General features: G+C 45.4%; 1 protein-coding gene across 4 annotated transcripts in view; it reads left to right on the top strand.

The window, feature by feature from the left end:
• The window catches only part of PAK5 (p21 (RAC1) activated kinase 5), an 87576-nt gene that overhangs the window by 46806 nt on the left and 21219 nt on the right, over positions 1-19551 (top strand). For 3 of the 4 annotated variants that reach the window (XM_069008976.1, XM_069008974.1, XM_069008973.1), the window contains one exon: positions 1715-1929. In XM_069008976.1, the coding sequence (XP_068865077.1) occupies positions 1726-1929 (204 nt within the window). In that variant the 5' untranslated portion in view covers positions 1715-1725. Of the gene's footprint in view, positions 1-1054; positions 1258-1714; positions 1930-19551 lie in introns of those variants that run through there. The other variant, XM_069008972.1, reaches the window with a different exon arrangement.

The raw sequence follows: 19551 nt of genomic DNA, 5'->3' as shown, positions 1-19551 counted from the left end.
GGCAATGAGGGTGGAATAAATACCTGATGTATCACCCCATCTTTTCTTTGGCGCGGTAACACAACTGTATTTTCTTCTCTGAGCTTCTCCTCTCTGCCTCCTGAATCAAAGTCAGGGCAGCACCTTTACAGCTGTGATAGAAGAGATTTTACACAGCTGCCAGCCTCCTCACCCCACTGCTGTTTCAGACAGATGCTGCTCAAGTGCTTAGCCAGCCCTGCTTGAAATGGCCCAGAGAGCAAGGTGGGAGGACTATGCTGAGACAGGACAGTATTTCACTGAAAAGCAACAGGACCTCTCTCTGTTTCCCTGGGACCAGGAATTTGTCCTTGCCTTGCACAGCAGATTTCTGGAGTGCTCCAGAAAATCAGTTCTGAACTTGCTTTGATAGAACTGTTAGGCTGCACTTCGTTTTAAGGTGGGACCCACCAACCCCAAGGATTAATGCAGGTTGTGAGTGTACTGGCTATTTCCTAAGCCAGTAGAGTGAACAAATACCTTTATCCCTCTCAGTTTGCAGCTCATGCCTCTTTTCACCTTGCCAATGAAACTTCTCTTGTCCCAGCTAATCTATTAGCCTATGTTCCCTTGTGTGCCCTGAAACCCTCCTGCTGCCTTCTCAGCAGGGGCAAAACAGACAGGAGGAAGGTAAATCAACCCACTCCTACCTAAATGGACTAAAAACACTCACTTACTGTAGGGCAGGACCTGTAACAATTAGCTTTACCAGGCAGCCAGGTCAATCCAGTGATGGAGAAGCTGGGAAGGTCACATTTCCTCCAACAGCCTCCAGCTCCTTTCAGCAGCATTAGAGGGACTCCTCTCTCTTCTCCACACCACCTGCACAGAAACCAAAGGAGCTGATGCTCCTTCCTGGATCTTAAAAGGAGTAGGGCCATGATGTAATGAATCCCACCCAAGTCTGCTGGCCAGGAGCCAGGGACCTCTGCCCACCTGGGCATAAACGCAGGTGCTTTAGGCATGTGGCTCTCACAGCAAATCCTTTCTCTCCTGAAGAAGTCAGGCCATGATATTTATAATAGCTGATACCTGTTGCTTTTTTTAAGCAGAACCCTCCACAAATGCAGATGAAGGCACTTGGACCACTTTAGAATTACATCTGAGCTCTTTGTTTTCATCGCTGAAATGGCTCAGGAAGAATTCCCCTTTGACTGCTGCTGTGTGAGACCTACATCTGACCACAGCAGAGCCAGGCTCTCCTCTGGGAGATGGGTTGTCTTCGGTCCAGGATCTGGGGTATGGATTTAGGATGCAAAGCTGTGGGTGCATTTGCTCCCCTCTTGTATCAGGGCACAGCTCACCACTTACCCCAAGTTGTGTCCTTGGACCAAAGCCGTCCACTGCTGCTGGCATTGCTTTGGGCTCGGAGCTTCCATGGGGTGCAGCTTGCAGCATGAGCAGAGAGAGGAGTAGAAAGTAGGACCTAGGGCTTTTTTCCTGGGAATTTCATAGTTTTGTACAGTATTATGAACATACATAGTAAGAGACTGGGTTAATTTCTTAAAATCTTCTCCCAGAAAGGAGTTCAGATAAATGCTTGCCTCTCATAGATCTCAGTGTGTGAAGGTCATACAGGTATTTGGCTAATGACATCTACTAAAATTCCCTATGAAGTAGAATGACTGAGGGTTACAACAGAGTGTAAAGATGTGGCTTTTTTCTTTTCTTCCCTCTTTCCCCATGACTTCTCCAGATCTTTCCACCATGTTCGGGAAAAAGAAGAAACGGCTGGAAATTTCCGGGCCCTCCAACTTCGAGCACCGGGTCCACACTGGCTTCGACCACCGGGAGCAGAAGTTCACGGGGCTGCCTCAGCAGTGGCACAGTTTGCTGGCGGACACGGCCAACCGGCCGAAGCCCATGGTGGATCCCTCATGCATCACTCCCATCCAGCTGGCTCCTATGAAGGTATCATGCAGAGTCCCTTGGAATCCCTCAGACTGCCTTGAATTGCATGTTGCCTTAATGAGGCAATGCCAGCAGTGTGTGGGTATTGCGTATCAGCTGTCCCGGGAGGCAGGCACGGCTGGGAGGGAGCTGCAAATCCAAACACTTAACAGCAGAGCTGCAAGGAAAAAAGGAATTCTGTGTGTAAAACTTGTGGGAGTGTCTCAGAAGAATGCGAGTCACGGGTCTGGCAGGGGCTGAGCCTTTGCGCTCCCGGGCTGCAGAAGAAAAAGCCACAAGTCCCAGTGGAGGCCCAAAATGCTGCTCCTCCGCAGCATAAAGCTCCTTGACAATTAATTTAAGAACAGTGCTTTAGGCAAAGGCAGTTTGGAGCAAGGGAGAGAGGGAAAAGTACAACAAAGGAAAGAAATTAAATTGCTTGTTCAGCCGGGCAAGGAGCTCAAGGAGGGATCTCATTGCCACCCACCACTGCCTGCAGGGGTAGGACATGGTGATGAAGCTGAGCTCCTCGATGGGTAGGAAAATGAGGGGAAACAGCCCCAGGTCGTGGCTTGGGAGGCTCAGGCTGGACACCTGGGAAGAAAACTTTAGAGGGTAGAGCAGCACTGGACAGGGAGCCATCAGGATTCCAGGCTCAGGATTCTGATAGACCAGTTGACCCTGATTGTGCAGTTTGTCTGGGATTGCACATCCTGACATCCGAGTGAATTGCACCTGTGTGATGGTGGTGGCCTATACCCTGCCAGCCACACACCTCTCCCTTCCATGCAGCTGCAGAATAAATTTAGGATTTCATTTGCCTGCGGATTTTTCTGCAACAAGGGAAAATCAGATAATCCTGAGAGCATGGACCCTGTAGTTATATTTGATAAGTGCTCTTTGCCAAATTTACATTTACTGCCTGCTCCAGAAGGGCACTCATCACTTGCTGATCAGCTCTGCTGGGTGCTGCTACGGGACAATGGGGATAAAACCAAGGTCTTAATTTTTTTGCTGTAATAAAATATCTTACTGATAATAGTGGCCCAGAATAATGAGGAAAAAGGTAGGTAATCTTTTTACTGCTAGTGGAGGAGAGCAACTTCATTCCACAGCCCTTCTTAACACCAAAAAAATCTCTGGGTGTTCTGACATGAATACATGAAGATGTTTTAAAATGGGGAAGAAAAAGAAATAGGTTTATTATCTTGCAGAAATATCCTCTCTTTTCTGCAGTTCTGGAGCCATAAATCCATAAGCTTAAGAAGTTTTAAATTGCATTAATTTTCTTGGCATTCTAAGGATATGACTCTAGGCCTTGGCCTGCAAATGGATGTGTGCTAATTGAAATGGGCCTCCATAATTGTGCTAGAAAGTTTGAATAGCAACTAAGAGGCATTGACTATCAGCTGAGAATTGGCTTTTATCTCTGTTGCTAGATACCACTTTATTCTATATTTGTTAAGAATTAACATGCTTTGTTTTGATACATCTTAACCTACAGAGAGAAGCTGAGTTGCAGTCACTTTAAAATTAAGAATATTTACTGTTGCTAAACTAGTTCAGCATAAACACTTAATTTAGACAAGTTTTTTATGTGTGCACTTGCACCAGTACCTTTAGTGTTTAAAGGGTATTTGGCACTGAGGATTTCATAACTTCACTGAGAATGGAAGATTTAAAATGCATTTGCAGTTCATGAAGACAGGAACGAAAGGTTCTGAGATCTCGGTATTGTTTACAACTTTTCTACCCAGCTGATAGTTCAATTAATGCACTGACGTGTAGCAGGAGAAGATTCACGCTTGTTCCCTCAGTCACAGTATTAAATCAGGCCGAGGCATTTGGCCAGAGTTAGTTCATGCTGTGGTTTCAGGTCATACAGCAGCTCTGTAACTCTGCTCTTATGTGCTCCAAAATTTCTTTTCCATTTAATTCCCTCAGTATTGACTGTCTTTGTGGTGTGAGGCAGAAGTGTTCCTCCTAATTGGTGCTCCTTCGTGACTGAGGAGTAGCACAGATCAGAGAGACAAGCTTTGACAGCACCATTTCTTGGTTTTGAGACAGAACTGGTGTTTGCTTGCTTTAGACTTCACCAGAGCTGAGGCAGAGGAAGGCAAAGACTTTTTCTGAGTTCTGTAGGTTTTGCAGGTGTGGTGTTTGCTTGTTTCTCAGCCTGCAAAGCAGAGCTGATGGTATGCAGTGTATTCCTTTGGGTAAAACCAATAAATCATAAACACTCTCGCTGCTCCATCTCTATTCAAAGGCGGCAGCAGCAGCAATGATGATGCCGAGGCAGCGCCCTCGGCTCTCAGATATCCTGGGGGATGTCATCCCCCTGCCTCTGTGCTGGCTGGGATGAAAGGCTCGTCGTGCTTTGGCACGCGGGTGGTGGCGGCGGCTCGTCGTGGAAATATCAGCCTTTGAATCCAAACCTGAGCTGACTGTACAAATTCATTCATTTCAAAAACAACAGGAGACAATAATGGGATTCCCCTTCTCAGTGTGGCTGACCCAGATACCAGCAGAGGATTGTGTATTTCAGGTGCAAGCCCAAGTATAGCACAGCAGAAAACTTCATGAAAAATAGAACAGCAGTGATCTTGATAGGTTTGAGGAGTAGAGACAAGGAGGGGATGAAAAAAGGCTGATTTCTAATTGAAAACATCCCTGCATGAAAAATGTGAACCGTCTGTGTCTGCCTGTACTTAAAATAGGCTTCATAAAGTCTGACATCCTGATGCCAGGCCTCTTGGTCCTCTTGCTTCAGTACTTTGTACTTGTTCCATGTGTACGTGGAGCTCATGGTTTGCTGTTGGTTCTCAGCACACAATGCTTGGCTCGTCTTCACCCGTATGCTACACAGAAGCTCCAGTTTGTTACCACCCTTTGATTTTTGGAAAGCTTCAGAATCAATAACTAAGCAAATGCATCTCCACTCCATTCAAAGTACCAGGAAAACAGACACCAGAACCTTTATTCTGGGGATTTTTGCCAAAAGAGCTCATCATTGGCTTTGTAAAGATGCTCCATTAACATTCTTGAATGCCTGCTGCTGTCAGTGGGAGCAGGGTGGCACTGAAGACTTGTTAAAATCCCTTCCCGTATTTCCCAGTGCAGGGAACAGCTGAGCATCCTCACTTCTGTCAAGTTACTGGAGGGAAAAATGCCATTTGTTCATGAAAAAAGCACCATACTGGGGTTATTCTTTAGTTGTCTGTGCTGCTACATGCATCAAGCCTCCATTGCTATGGTTTTTTTGGTGCTTTGGGTAGTTTCATCCATCCACACCTTCAGTAAGATCAAGGTTCCCACCTTCAGGGTGATACAGTGCTGGGTTTGTCCTTGAGAAAGGAGGGAGGCAGCTGTCAGTGTTTGGGTGGCCAAATATGTAGAGACTTCAAGAAAACAGAATTCTGCCTGCTGGGACCTCCACGTGACCTTCTCCCCTGAGCACACTGCAGTAAATCCAGCCATGCTCATGTGGTGGAGTTTCACTTTTCCTGAATTTTCTCCCCCATTTCCTTCCCTTGAAACACAGGTTTAAGGGGATGAGGGCTCTCGCTGCCCCGTGGTGTCTGCCATGCTCTGAGATGAGCACTAGCACAGAGGGGTGATGCAGAGTGTTCAGCAAAGGCAGAGCAAGATCCTCAGCTTGACATCGATGCTGTATTGTCAGGAAAATGGCAGGAGCCTCTTCTGTGCCCTAGGGGCTGGGCTGCCTTCAGAGCAGAGGAACCATTGTCCTTCCCATCCCTTCAAAGTGCCCTTGGATGCCCCACATCTGAGCTGAGGTGCACATTAATTTGAGATGCACACTGACTGTGCCGTTAACCCATGGCAGATCATTTACCTGGTGTCCTGCAATATGTGGGTGTTGCAGAGCTGAGAATTTCTGTAGGGGACAGACCACAGGGTTGCCAGCTTTTCTCCCAGCCTTTCATCTTCATATCTCAGTGGTCTACATGTTTTGTCTTAAAATTTTAGCTTTTCTCATTTTTGCCTCAAGCCTTGACCTCGATCCTGGTGAGTCAGCTTTAATTTTTAAAACTTTTCAAAGTTTCTACTGATACATTTTAGCCTCTCTCCTACAGAGAGAAACAAACAATCAGAAAATGAGTTCCTGGTTGTGGCCCTTTCCATAGCTCTGACATGAAAATCAAAGCTTTTGTTTACTTTTCATGAAGACAGAAGAAAAAAAGCAAGTATTTCTCTTCCCCATCTTGTTTGGCCTCTTAAATTTTCCCAACAATGACATTCAAGCCTGGTTTACGGCGTCATTTTTTTCCTACATTTACATGCTTCCTTGCTTGGATGGAGGGTACTGTGCACAGTGATGCTGAGGGGTCAAAGACCTCAAAGAAGAGATGAACAAGGGTCCTTGTCTGGACTTGAGCAGTCAAAAACATCCACATTTCATTAGAAAATCCCCAGCCCTCTCCTCCCACGTGGAATTGCCTTACCAGGAAAAAGGGAATAAAGAGCTGTTCAAAGGCTTTGCCCGCTGCATGGGGGCAGATGGACAAAGCAGTGTTGTCCTGACCTGTCTTCCTCACCCTCCCAAATTTTTACTTCTCCTTCTTGATAGCATCTGCCAGGACAGGACCTGGAAGGCTGCTGACATCTCGTGGGCCTTCCTTGTAACCACATCATGTAAAGTCACACTTGGTTCTTAATTCCGTGCTTTGCGATGGCACATTTGGTCTGGTGCTTGCTCAGTTGGGAGAGGGTGGAGGGGCTGTCTCCAGAAAGGGCAGGAGCCAGCAGCTTGCAGCATAGCACGTTCTGGGTGGAAGGAGTGTGGTTGAGCAGCAGGACAGCAGCTGGGGGGACTGTGGGATGTCAGCCTTTGGAAAGGAGAGGGCAGAATTTGATGGACAATGCCCTTTAGCCTGATTGGACTTTGATGTTAGCCCTGCTCTGGGCAGGAGGGTGCACTGGAGGCAGAAGTCCCTTCCAGCCAACATTCCTCTGTGATTATCTTCATTTGCAAGTGATCGTTGTCAGATTTGCAATTGTCCTGTAAGGCAGCCCCACTTGCAGTTTATTTTGGTCACTGAACAGGAATGCAGTTGCTGCTACATGCTCCTGGAAGAAAATACTGCTCCACATTTAAGTGGAAGCTTTCCTTTCAAAGGGATAATGCTTCACCCTTGAGTGCCGTGTTTTGCTGTGTCTATAAGTGACAAGGCTACTTCAGTTTCCTCAGTTCCGCCCTGTACAGATATAATACAAATATGCCATCTAGTGTCCATCGATGTGCCTAACTTGGTGTGAGAAGAGCCAAGTTACCAAATAATTCTGTGTAATCTTGCAGGACATGAATCACTGTACAAATAGAAATGAGCCACAGTACGAATCAGTGCAAGAAGTACACAGCTCAGAAGTTTTTTAGAATTATATCACTAGGTTAATATGTTCTCCTATGTTCTACATTGTACAGAGGAAACTTTGGGCTTATTTCAGATTGTCTGATTTCAGAAAATTATAGGGTTTATGTAAGTCCTTTGGAAGAATACTTTTGCTGCCTGTGAAATTGATTTCATCAATAGAGTCAGTGTTTAAAAGTCATTTGGACAATGCCCTCAATAACATGCTTTTAAATTGGTCAGCCCTGAATTGGTCAGGCAGTTGGACTGAGTGATTGTTGTAGCTCCCTTCCAACTGAAATAGTCCATTCCATTCCATTCCATTCTAAAGGAAGCGCCTCCCCCATGATGCTTTAACTGATACATTCTCAGTTCTTCTTTATAGTTTTCAGTTTCTGGCTTTCTGAACAACAGAGTTCCTGATCAGCAGCTCTTTCTCTTTCATTCAGTTGTGTTCCATGCTGTTGAAACATTCATCCAGCCTGATTTTGACATTGTTTTTCTAGAGCCTCATTTGGAGAATCAAAACCAGCATCATCATAATTTCAGACTGACTCAAAACACAGGATATTCCTCAGTTTTTCAGTTCAACTAATGAACCAGAAAATGAATTATTCACATACCTTTTTTGACCAAGATACTGGTCCAGGTTCAGCCAGGTACATTTGGAGTCTGTCTGCAGCTGGACTGTGGACACCAACACCAGGGTTTACAAGCAGGGCCTGGCTATCCTAGAGAGAAACACTGAGGTTACCAGTAAAAAACCCTCTCCTAGAAGACTGAGTAAATACTGTAAGTGGCAAAAAAAAGGTTTTTCACATTCCATCTTACTACTGTCCTTTAAATGTGCTCAGATGAAGCAGGAGCAATGCCTGCAGGAATGTGGTTTTCAGAGGTGGTAGCTGTAGCTGACAGTGGGTGTGGGACTCCCCTTTGCTCTGCTCTGGACTGTGAAGACAAGTTCAGCACTGCACTAAAGCCTTTAGTCCCTTGTTCTGCCCCCCTGCCTTGGAGGGGTGACAATTGGTTGCCTGCTGATCATGTCCCTCATTTGAAAGGTCCCTGACACCCCCAGAAGAACTTGTGCTGCCAGTACTCTCCTCCTGCAGGCACTTGGAGGCAGGCTCACACCTACACCTGCACAGTCCCTCTGAGCTCACTGAGTGCTTCCCTGAGTCTTGGAGTTTGCTGTCTGCAGTGAGGAGATCCAAGGAAGTTCTTCAGAAATCCTTTATCATCTTAGCAAGCTTTGCCCATACAACAGTCTTGATTTGAATTGGTCCACTCACATGACAAAGGAGTTACTTTACCTGGGTCTGTAGCAGTCATAGACAATAATACAGATAATTATTGATTACAGACTTCTGTGGGTAAAAATTGTCTCCAGTATAATTAGTAAAAGAATCTTCTTAAATGCATCAGCACTGAGATTTTAAGTAATATTTAGTGTTGGAGGAATCTTGCAAGGGCAAGCTTTAGTCCCATTATTGAGAGCTGATGTGGGTGAGCAGAACTTTGCAGTGCACTAAACAAAGATTGAAAGTAAACTTGGAGTTCACAGTCTACAGCTGCTGAAGCAGACCAGCCTCCTTTAGAGCTCAAAACCCACGTTAATCTATAGGTCTGTGCATTAAAGGGCCAAACTCTTGTGTCAGCATTTCAGAAATTGAATCTGCTCTCCTCTGGGAACACCAGACTGGGAATACTCTCCAGGCAGCACTTTATAACCTGAAACAAGCCAGGAGTTAGATCCTGAGCAAGGACACTCATAATCAGGTTCTTTTTTTAACATGGAAGTTGGTCCCTAAAGACAAATCTATAGGACACTGTTCCAGTAACTCCTCTGGCTGGCTTGCCTGTCCTGAAAAGTGAGCCATGCTCCCAGCTTGCTGCCTGGAGGTGGAGGCCTCCATCACTGCTGATGTGGTTATTGTTTGTAGCTCCTTCTCATTTGTTCAGCCCAGCATTTTACTCCAAAGCCTTCCCTGCACTGACCATACTCTCCCTGGGGCAGGGGCAGGGGCAGGGCCTGGTCCTGAGAAGGACCAGGCAGGTGGAGGTGATGCTTTGGGGTCCTTCTGGAACCTGTTCCACGGCCATGGTCCCCCAGAGCAAAGCATGAAAGATAAACAGTGAAGTGTAAGCAGTAAATGCTTTCCCCAGTGAATGTTTGGAAAGTCCGGGTGTGTTTTACCAAGATCACTCACACAGTCCAGCGAGCTCCCGCTTGGCTCAGCTGAGAAAGCCAAAATGGAGTAAAGTACGCTGGGAGATACCTTGTTTCCATGGATTGGCCGAGCCTCCAGTGGTGCTGCTGAAGTCTCTCAGTCGAAAGCTGAGGTAGAAAACTCTCTGCTCGTTTCATCGGTGGTCGGCCGTGGGAAACACTAGGTGGCAGCAGGGAATCTCTGGAAGTTCGTATCCATGCGTGTCATAGGCGGACCCTGACAGCTGAAGTAACGAGAAATCTGCTTGGGAATCCTGATGGCTTTTGCTTAAGGCAGATGCTTTAGTCCACGTAGTAACAGGTCTGTGGAGGGGATTTCCACATAAAATTGGTCCTGCAGCATCTGCAGTCCACATCTGCTTTAGGACGGTGCTTGCTCCTTCCATTTCGTTCATCCATGCAGTGACAGCAGTCGTTCAGTCACTGCACATTCTGCACAGCTCAGTGAGATATTTATCCCTAGGTCTGCTGATGAACCTGGTTTGAGCCACTGTAGTCCAGAACAGAAACCAGACAGGTTACAGTCCCATTAAATTGTGTTCCGTATAACAGAAATCTTTAAGGTCCCCACACCATTCTGTGATTCTGTAATTATAACCAAACAGCCACATTTATTCAATCCCAGCAGTTTAGTTCAATAGAGTCATAGAATCAGAGGGAAAAAAATGTTGCCAAGCATCTCACTTACCTGTGGAGCCAAAGCTCCAGGTGTAAATGTGCTTTTTTTCTATCTCCTGCTCTGACATGATTAGATCTGGGCTTTGGTGGCTCTCTTAAGAATTTGAAAGTGCTTTTCTGAGCTTTCTTTCTTGTCTTCCCCTTCATGCAGGACCCAATTACACCAGACAAGTGCTATGTATTACCAGGGAACAGCACTGGCTTACCTGCAGAGACTTACAAATGCCTTTTCTGTTGTCTGTGGGATGAACTGTGTGGGCCAGCACAAAAAAAAGGACATTTCAGATACAGATCTCTGGAGAGAGAAAAGTGAACGAAAGGGAAGTATTTAGGGTGAGCATTTCTGCTTTTTAATTGCTGAGATCCAACAGGCGTTAGTAGTTAACTATCAGGATCACACAGTTAAAAGGATAGCATGAGACTGAATTTTACTGAATTTTACAGTTTTGTAGTCTGAGCAGAACAGTAATTGGTATCTGTGTCCTAGTTTGCATTTAATGATTCTCACTGAGCACAGTGCAATTGAAGATCCTTAATGCTAAGGCTTACGCTTCCATATGAAGTAGCGCTTTCCGGGAGTGTTGGCATATATAGGTGTAGAAATCTAGTTTAAACACAGTGGTTTTAATGAACTGCCCTGGGAAAATGCTGTGGAGTAGGAGATGAGGTCTGACTCCATCCCACACCCCAGGCCAGGGGAAGCAGCCCTGTTTCTCTTATTAGCAGCATCTGTACTGCCCTTTTCCTACTCCCTGACTTCCCATGCTGTCTGGCGGGGTTGGAGGGGGGAGGGAGCCACGTGTGTCAGGCAGATTAATTTATTAAGCGTGTCAGGACCAATCTGCCGCCGAGGACAGAGTGCACTTGGTGGCGACGCAGCCCAGCAAATCGAATCAAATCGAGATTAGCCTAGAAATGTTTGAGCAGTTTCTTGTACATGAGAGATTGTCATGCTGGGCTGGGCTTCACCTCTGCTGCAGAGCATCCTCTGAAATCTCCTGCCTCGCTTTGTTCCCATCAAGAAGGTGTTTGATTTGCACTTCTCTTTTACAAGAGGGAATAATTAAAATGTCAGCTGAGGAAGCTCCTTGCGTCTTTTGTCTCGCCTGCCTTGTAAATTTGACCTACCCTTTAGATTTCTGCACAGGAGCACTTTTGCTTCATGTCCACGTTTGCAGGTGCAAACCATTCAGTGGGAGTCAGTCCTACTTCCTTAGAACATTCCTATGGCTGCACTTCCCATCTGATAGTGTCCTTGAAAAGGAAGAGTAATGTATTTCCTTGGAGGAAAGAATGCTGCAATTTACAATGCCGATGAAATTATTTTGTGTTTTTATTTTGCCAGTACAAATCCCTGGATTCCCTGAAATCAAGGAGTGAGCTTTCAGGAGAGGTTGAAGAAGTCCAAAATAGTCAGAGAGAGCAGTCAGATTAAAATTGCCCCTTGCATGTGTGTGGCCAGGAATGCACAATTTTAGTGCATTAGGAAGAACCTTGAAACTTTCTGTCTGTTTTAAGGCCATGGGACTGAGGCATTTTTTGGCACTGTACCTTGGTAGTGCCTTTCCTGCCAACATGGGCAGTGCTCTGCACACATGATCCTGCCCTTCCTCAGGGTGTTAATCCCAAATTCTCTGGGCTGAGATTGCAGGGACTGTCCCAGCCATGAGCAGGGCTTGTGGGCAGCGAGCCCCATCGATCTGCAGTGCTGGGGACTGAGGCACTCAGCTCTCACCAACATCTTCTTCCACTCTCTTCCTCTGAATGATGATTTATGGAGTGGGAAAGTAATTCACAACCTTCTGCCATGGCTTGCAGAACACCAGGAGCTCCTCGAGCCGACCCCACACACTCAGAAACAGAAATGTTAACTGTCTTCAAGCATCTGCTGTATATAAAGCTTCCTTTGCTGTGGCGGATTGCAGCCAAAAGTAACACAGTTCAAATTGTTTCTTCTAAATTAACAGACTGTCAAAATCCTCATTTTAATTAAAAGCAGGAGATGACCGTGACCACAGCGGAGTGACCCAAGAGCCTCTGCTCTCCTGAGCAAGTGCCCCACTGTCAGAGCTGTCAGATGAAGGCAATTACTTCCCGAGCATAGAATTTTATCACACTGGAATTGACTTAAATATTTCAGAAAGCTCAATCAAACTGCAGCCACAAAAATCTTTCACTGAGGAAAAAAAGCACCGGGATCATTAATTGGGTTAATGCTCCACCAACCTTGCGTTTGTTAATGGGCATGTTTAGGGCATGAGGGGAACCTCATGCAGGGAAATTTCATCTGAGCTACAAAGACGGTTTATGCTGCAGTGTGACTTTGTGAGTTACAGGCTGTCCCTCTCCTCAGCTTTTTTAATTGGTGCTGCTGGTCAAGAGCAGACTGCATTCCCCGTGTGCAGTGCCCTGTGCCACGGTGGTCATTATGGTAAATGTACAGCTGAGCGGGACTGGGAGGTGGGGCACTGGATTTCACACCACCCACCCTACAGCAGGGCTCCTCTCCCCGTAAAAATCCCATCTCGGCCCTTTTGTGGCCCATAGAATGAAATCTGTGATAGTGGCATGAGGCTTGGTTGTAGAAAGGCTTCTTCTAAATGCCTGTCAGCCCTGGGAAGACTCACATGGTGTTGTGCCCCACCAGTTCCCAGCAGCAATCATGTGTTGGTGTAAAATGCTGACTCTGTGCCCTAAAAACAGTGGCAGTGGGTGTCTCAGTGTCAGCACTGTGTGGGAGACCCATGGCTCCTCTGGAGTGAAGCAGTGTGTTATCAAAGTTGAAGTATTTGGGGAGCTGGTGGTGAAGTATTGTTTAATTCTTGCAATTTCTCATGCATTTGTTGAGAAAAGTGGGGTTTTGTTTTCCTCACATCACCACCACGTAAAACCCCCAAAAAATAGCAGTCTAGGCTGCAGATATTAGATGTAAGGATGACTGGCTGATACACATTAAGGTTGATGATGATTGTGATGTGGCTGCAGAGAACTCTGCACCCATTTGGGGTAGCCCCAGGCCCCCATAGACCCCTCTTGCTGTCCCACCTCCCTGCAGTTTCCCTGGGGAGTGCTTGCACCAAGTTCAGATGGGCAGCAGAGTCAGTTCATGCCTGGTTTAAGACACATTTTTGCGATGCATTTTCCTTTGAAAGTGGCGATGCCAGAACTGAAAGAGGCATCAGGATTGCCACCAGCCCTTGCTTTGTCTCCTATTGCCTGCATTGTGGCTGAGGATGAGCAGCTGTAGTGCAGAAGGCATTGTTCTTCCCCTAAGTGCACCAGTAACTGAGGCACAGACCAGTTCCCAAGCCCAGATCTCAGAGGTACCAGAGAGACTGGAGCCTCAGTGCTTTATAGGAACTGCCCTTAGTTCTGTTATTTTTATTTGGACAAAACCCTGTTTAAGTCACGCACAGCCCTGCCTGTGGCAAAGTTTGGTCCTGGACCTGTGACATGTCGTGAGCTTCCAGTCTGCTCCTGTCTTGGTGTCACAAAACTAAAAGTGGCGTTGTGTTTCTTGGAGGGAGGGATTTCTGTCATCTTCCCCAAATGTCCCCAACTTTGCAGCCAGCAGCACCAACAGCTGCACCAAGGAAACACCAACAAAGCAGCAGCTTTCCAACTGGGCTGACTCCAGAGCCAGCTAAAAAACACAAAGCAGTTTCCCCATCAGTGCCATGGGATCCTGTGTGGTGCAGAAACCGCACCAGCAGTTTCTGACCACAGCTGTACCTCAGTAAATCTTACTGAATTTGCTTTGCAACTTCCTTGAGAAAAAAATCCCAAAACAATTCCTCTAATACAGAGGCACCGACAGATGACATGGCTTTGAAAGGGAGAGAACCTGGTCCTGCTGATTCACCAGGCTTCCCAGGTCACTGATCTTTGTCTTTTCCTGCCAGAAAATATTGATTTGACAAAACAGGAAAATTTTACATTGATGAACAGATTTTTTCCAGAATTTGGACAAAACAATCTTGCAATCTTTGGTATGGTTTGAGACAGCTTTTTAGTTTAGTGGGTCCTCTCTGTGCACTGTTGTGCTGAAACCATTGCCACCAGCCTTATGAAAATGCAGCATTACTAAGAGGGCAGTTAAAATTCCTGTGGCTAATGTTTTTGAGGAATTTAATTTTGTGAGACATTTTGGTTTTCCTTTCCAACTCTGGATAAAAGAAAATTTTGAAGGGTCCTAAGTCCTATGAAAGAGAAATTGTTTGGTTTGAGATCTCTCCACTCCTCTCCCTGAAGTGCTGTTTAACCCATCAGTAATAAATACACTTTCTTTTTCAAACTAAAACTTCTAAGTCACATTTCACTCATTTGTTGTGTGTCTGAGAGATCTGTGTATGTATTACATATAAAATTGCACAGATCAAATGTGGTTTAAGTAGGCCCAGAGTAATTATTTTTAACTATTAATGTTCTCTAATAGCATTTCAAGTTACATATAACAAGCATTTTGTGTATTTTAAAAAAAAAGGGAAAAGTTACTAGAATGTAGATATTTCAGTGATATTTTAAAACTAAATGTTTTGTTAAAGTTGCTGTATTTTAAAATGTCAAAAGAATTACCAGTGAATGTGATTATAATGAAACGTTACTCTTGTTGGTATGGAAACCAACTTTTAAAACTGCTGTGCGGGGTGAGAAATTACACGGTGCTGTTTTGGTGAGCCCTTTTTTATAGTGTTCCATTATTTTGCTTTTGAAGAATTTTAAACAGCTGGCACTAGTGTTGTTAAGCATATTAGACTGCTCTGAAACTGCACCTTTGTTTTGATCCAGTGATTTGGAGTCAGCTCTGGCGACGTGCACGTCCCAGACACGGCACATCCTGCAGCTCCCATGGGCTCCTGTCTGGGGGCTTCTGCCCTCCCAAAGGCTGACTTGGCTGGGTTTTACTTTGGGGGTTTGCATTTCTCTTTAATATCTCCTGTGCAGGGGAAAGGTCCTGTCTAAGAGCTGTCCCAAACCGGGATTTACAGATCTCCCAGAAAGGGATTAGAGCAATTTATGAGACAGGGCTGTGGCTCATGTGCTTTGACACTTCCCAGCAAGGGGCAGGTGACGCCATCACCTGCTCCTGCTTTGGGCAGGACTCTCTGGTGTAAAGTGCATGTTTGGTCCAGGGAGGAGAGACCCAAAATCCTGGCCCAGCTGAGTCATCCAACACTACTGCAACCTGCAGAATGCCTTCCCCAAGGAAGGACCTGTAGGATACCAAAACTATTACTTTTTTCTAATATTGTTTTTATGGGGAGAATGAGAATTTATAGCATTGGGAAGGAATTTGTAACAGAAGTGATATAAACTCTGAGGCTTCCAGGTGTAAACCAAACTCTAAATTACAGGCTTCAGGAAAGGATGTTCTGACACACTTTCCTGTCTGTTGTGTATTCCTTGTGACTAACTCTGAGTGATAGCTGTTTTGTAGACAGGCTGTAGATCAAAACTGGAGCAGATCCCACAGGACACTACTGGAGGATGCAGAGTGATAAATGACCTCTTACCCCATCCAGCATCATTTCTCACTATGTATCTGATGAGTTGCTGTTGAAAAGGCTTGTTTCCAGGTTAATCTGTATGGCACAAGTGCCCTAAACTTCTCACTTAAGGGAAAGAGGGGATGGAGGTATAGAAATTTTTTTCAGTCCTTTCTCATGAAGCTTCTCCATTCAGATGTAATTAAGAACTCATTAGGAGTTCTGAGGAATGTGGAAGGATTGGGAGGATAACTCTGACACTGTCATTTGGAAAAGCAACTCAGAGGTTTGAACTTGTTCTCAAGTGAGTATTCCACAGGGAAAAGCCTTAAGTGCCCAGTGGAGCTGCTTACCTGAGCAGCAGCAGTCTGGGCTCCTGGCTGAGCTCTCCGGGTGCTGGGCCTTCAGCTGCCCTCCTTTTTCCTCCCTGGCACCACTTTTACTTCTCCATGTACAGTCAGCCGTTGGAGACATGAGCAGGTCCTTTTATCTCTCACCTCCCATCTTTCCCCCGAGCCTGGTCCTGGTGTCAGCCCTCAGGATGGCACCTCAGGCTTAAACTGAGCCTCACACACAAGGGAAAGGATCCACCTCATGTTGGCCCTAGGCTGCTGGAAAAAGCAGGCATTTGCTGCATGCTTTTCTCTCTTTCTGGGAGTTTTAAAAGACTCCAGCTATTTTGGGGTCACAGAATCACAGAATGGGTCTGTTTGGAAGGGACCACAGTGGGTCATCTGGTCCCACCTCCCTTCTCCAGCAGGGTTATCCCAGAGCACATGGCACAGGATTTCAACCAGACACTTCTTGAGTATCTCCAGTGAGTGAGACTCCACAGCCTCTGGGCAGTGTATTCCATTGTGTGGACACCTGCACAACAAATTCTTCCTCCTCTAAGTACTTTTTCTTCTGGTAAAATGCAGACCCCTGACACCTTTGGCTGCAGCTGTGAAACTTTTACTTACAGGGAAGGCCGGAGTTTCCTTCTGAAGTGATGACAAGGATCCCTTTTTCTCTCCCAAGTGCCGTTCATATTTGTTTACACTGAGGAGTAAAATGTTGGTGTCATGAACACAGCTTCAAATACTTTGAGTGTCTTGAAACACAAGAAAATAAATTACCAACACATCTATCACTTAGATTATTCTGACCATCTGTGCTTTATGCACCTTTTCTTAAGAAAAAAAATTGATTTTCAGCTGTGCACAGGCTGTGCTTTTAGTTCATGTATAATGCAAATGAGCGGAGAAGCTAGCTAGAGGCAAAATCAGAGTTTAGATTGGCTGTTTATAAGGGTGACCTTTCCCTAAAATTCCTTTTTTCTTTAACCCTACTCATCACAGAGATTTAAAATCCTCATTGACTCCTGAAAACACAGCTCCAGGAGGACAAAGGATGATATATTCTTAACGAGTGTGTAAAGTATAGTAGTTCTAAAGACAATAAATGCAAGGTCGCATTAGGGCAAAACAGTTAATTACCCACTTCATTATTGTCAAGGTTAATACAGTATTTGAGTGCAGGAGCTGTTTTTCATCTCCTCCTGGAAACAAGGCGAGACAGCCTTTCTCACAGACAGATCCATTATAGCTTATCACCGCAGGACAGGCCGCTGCAGAAGCGCCATGAAGGATGGCTACTGTCACCAGGCTCCAGAGCCGGCGCCCAGCCTGTCCACAGAGCGCTGGCAGGGAAATGGGAGCTGCAGCTCCAGCCTTAATTCACGGAGACTGCGCCCCATTGATTTCATGTACAAGGGGAACGGTAGCGTAAAATTCACCGGCACTCCTTCATCTGCGGGACCACTGATCCCTCCTCAATTGCACGAGGCGCTGGAAAATGTCCTTTAATAAACGTGGAGTATCGACCAGCAGCGAGGCCAGCTTTCCCTGGGGAGGGAGCCCTGTGGGAGCTGCGCCCGCCGAAGGGCTCGGTCCCAGTTTTCCACGCGTGCCGAGGTGTTGTACGGGTTTCCATTACACGATCTCAATGGACAGAACAAAGGCCTCGGAAATCTTAGCCCATCAACCTTTGCAAAGAATACTTTGCTTTTATCTGCTTTGCCTGCAGCAGCTTTGAAAATTCCTTAAGTTTAAAAATATGGAGACCAGTCAGTGGTTAAAAAAAATTCAGAAAACAATCTCTGTGAATGTATCTAGAGTACAGAGAGAGAGAGAGAATTCTCTCCTCCTCCTATGGAAGCACACTTTTTTCAGTTTGTAAAGCCTTTAGAATTAGACAAACTAGTATAGTTCCTATGACACTAATGACCAGGATAACTGTGTTTATATCACTTTCCATGTAGCCTTTTTCTGTTACATTTTCTTTCAAGGTTTTTGTTTTGCTTTTTTGAGTTAGAGCTCGAATTTCCCATCATTTGTGATTCCTCCCATTGTATTTCTGTCCCATGAAGTTTTCCCTCTTCTCACTGATACAGTGCGCAGTAACTGGAGTCCACAGTCCCAAACCAAGACCCCACATCATAAGTCCAGCTTTTCCACTGAAGTAATTCCTTGGAATTGAATACCTGGGTACTCCCTGTGGGCCTGGCACTCACTCCCTGCAGGCTTTTAGGTTTGGGAATTTGGGCCATGGTTATGGCAGCTCCCAATCTCAAGGCTTCTTTCTGCACATACTGTACTTCCCAGGAAAGCTGTGGGTGCTGGTGAGCCCTCAGCACACACTTTCTCTCTGGTAAATCACTTCAGGACAAGTTAACATGGTACATCATGTGTTTTGTTCTTTATTTATAACATCTTACTTGATTTTATTTTTTAATTTTGATGCTCTGCTCATCCCTACAGAGCAATTACTTCTATTACTTCTTCAGACCGATCCTTCTTTGGGATTTTCATTTGTTCTTTCAGCCTGGTAAATGGTTCTGCCCACCAGGGAGTTACACAATGTACTTCAGAATTGTGTATGAACATCTTAAGTTCTATCCAGATAGCAAAACACTTGACAATGTGGAGTATTGCACAGGGTCTTGGTGAAACACTTCGCAAATTTTCTTCTCCAGGGATACTACAGTTCTTTTGATAGGAATGGTGCTAGATGTTTCCTTGGAAAAGATCAAGCCTCATGTAGGCTGTCTGATTTGGCCAGGGGGCATCTCACCAAATCTATGTCCTTCCATATAAGGGAAATGCAAAATTTTAAAACAAGCCAAAGCAAATAGAAATATTGTTGTTGTTATTAGCAATAACTAAGTATCATAATTGATAATAATTGTTATTCATCACAAAGCACTGACTATTCAGTGGAAAATGTGCCTCTGGAATAGGTAAGTTTTATCCTCCCTTTGTGCTGGCCATTTTCATTTTCTCATGGAAAAGAATCTGAAGCCAGTAGGAATTGCAGCCATCACACTTGCAAGTCACTGTTTGCCAGTGATCATCCTTAAAATGCTGGGATAAAAGAAAAGGGGTTTAGTTCTTAATCCCCTTAACTTCATCAGTCAGGATGAGACAGCACTGAGGTCCCAGAGCTATCCAAGACAGCTTCATCAGGCTGGGGCTTTGGTGGCAAATGCTTTTTTTGAAGAATCATAATTTCCTATAAGATCATTTTTACTATTAGTACTATTTTTACATCCTCATAATCAAAAAGGTTGCTCCCACGCATGCACCTGTCTGCAGAAAATCCCTGAACTGCAGGGATTTGTCACCAATGAATTCCCTAACATATAAACACTCAGCTGCATTCTTCTAAATCTTCCTTCTGAAGGTGTCTGAAAATCCTGCTTCCAGACAGCATGTGCCAAGAGGAGCAGAGAGACAGCTCCTCTTGCCTGTAACAGAAGAGGCCACTCTGCTCCAGGGGCTCCCTGTGGCTCTGAGGCCCTTCTGTGCAGACCCAGCGTGGCTGCTCCAGGAAACCCCTCCTT

The sequence above is a fragment of the Aphelocoma coerulescens genome, chromosome 3 (genome assembly GCF_041296385.1).
Source record: "Aphelocoma coerulescens isolate FSJ_1873_10779 chromosome 3, UR_Acoe_1.0, whole genome shotgun sequence".
In the NCBI taxonomy this organism is placed as follows: Eukaryota; Metazoa; Chordata; class Aves; order Passeriformes; family Corvidae; genus Aphelocoma; species Aphelocoma coerulescens.
Note: the sequence above shows the minus strand (reverse complement) of the source record. Positions and strands in the feature narration are given on the sequence as shown.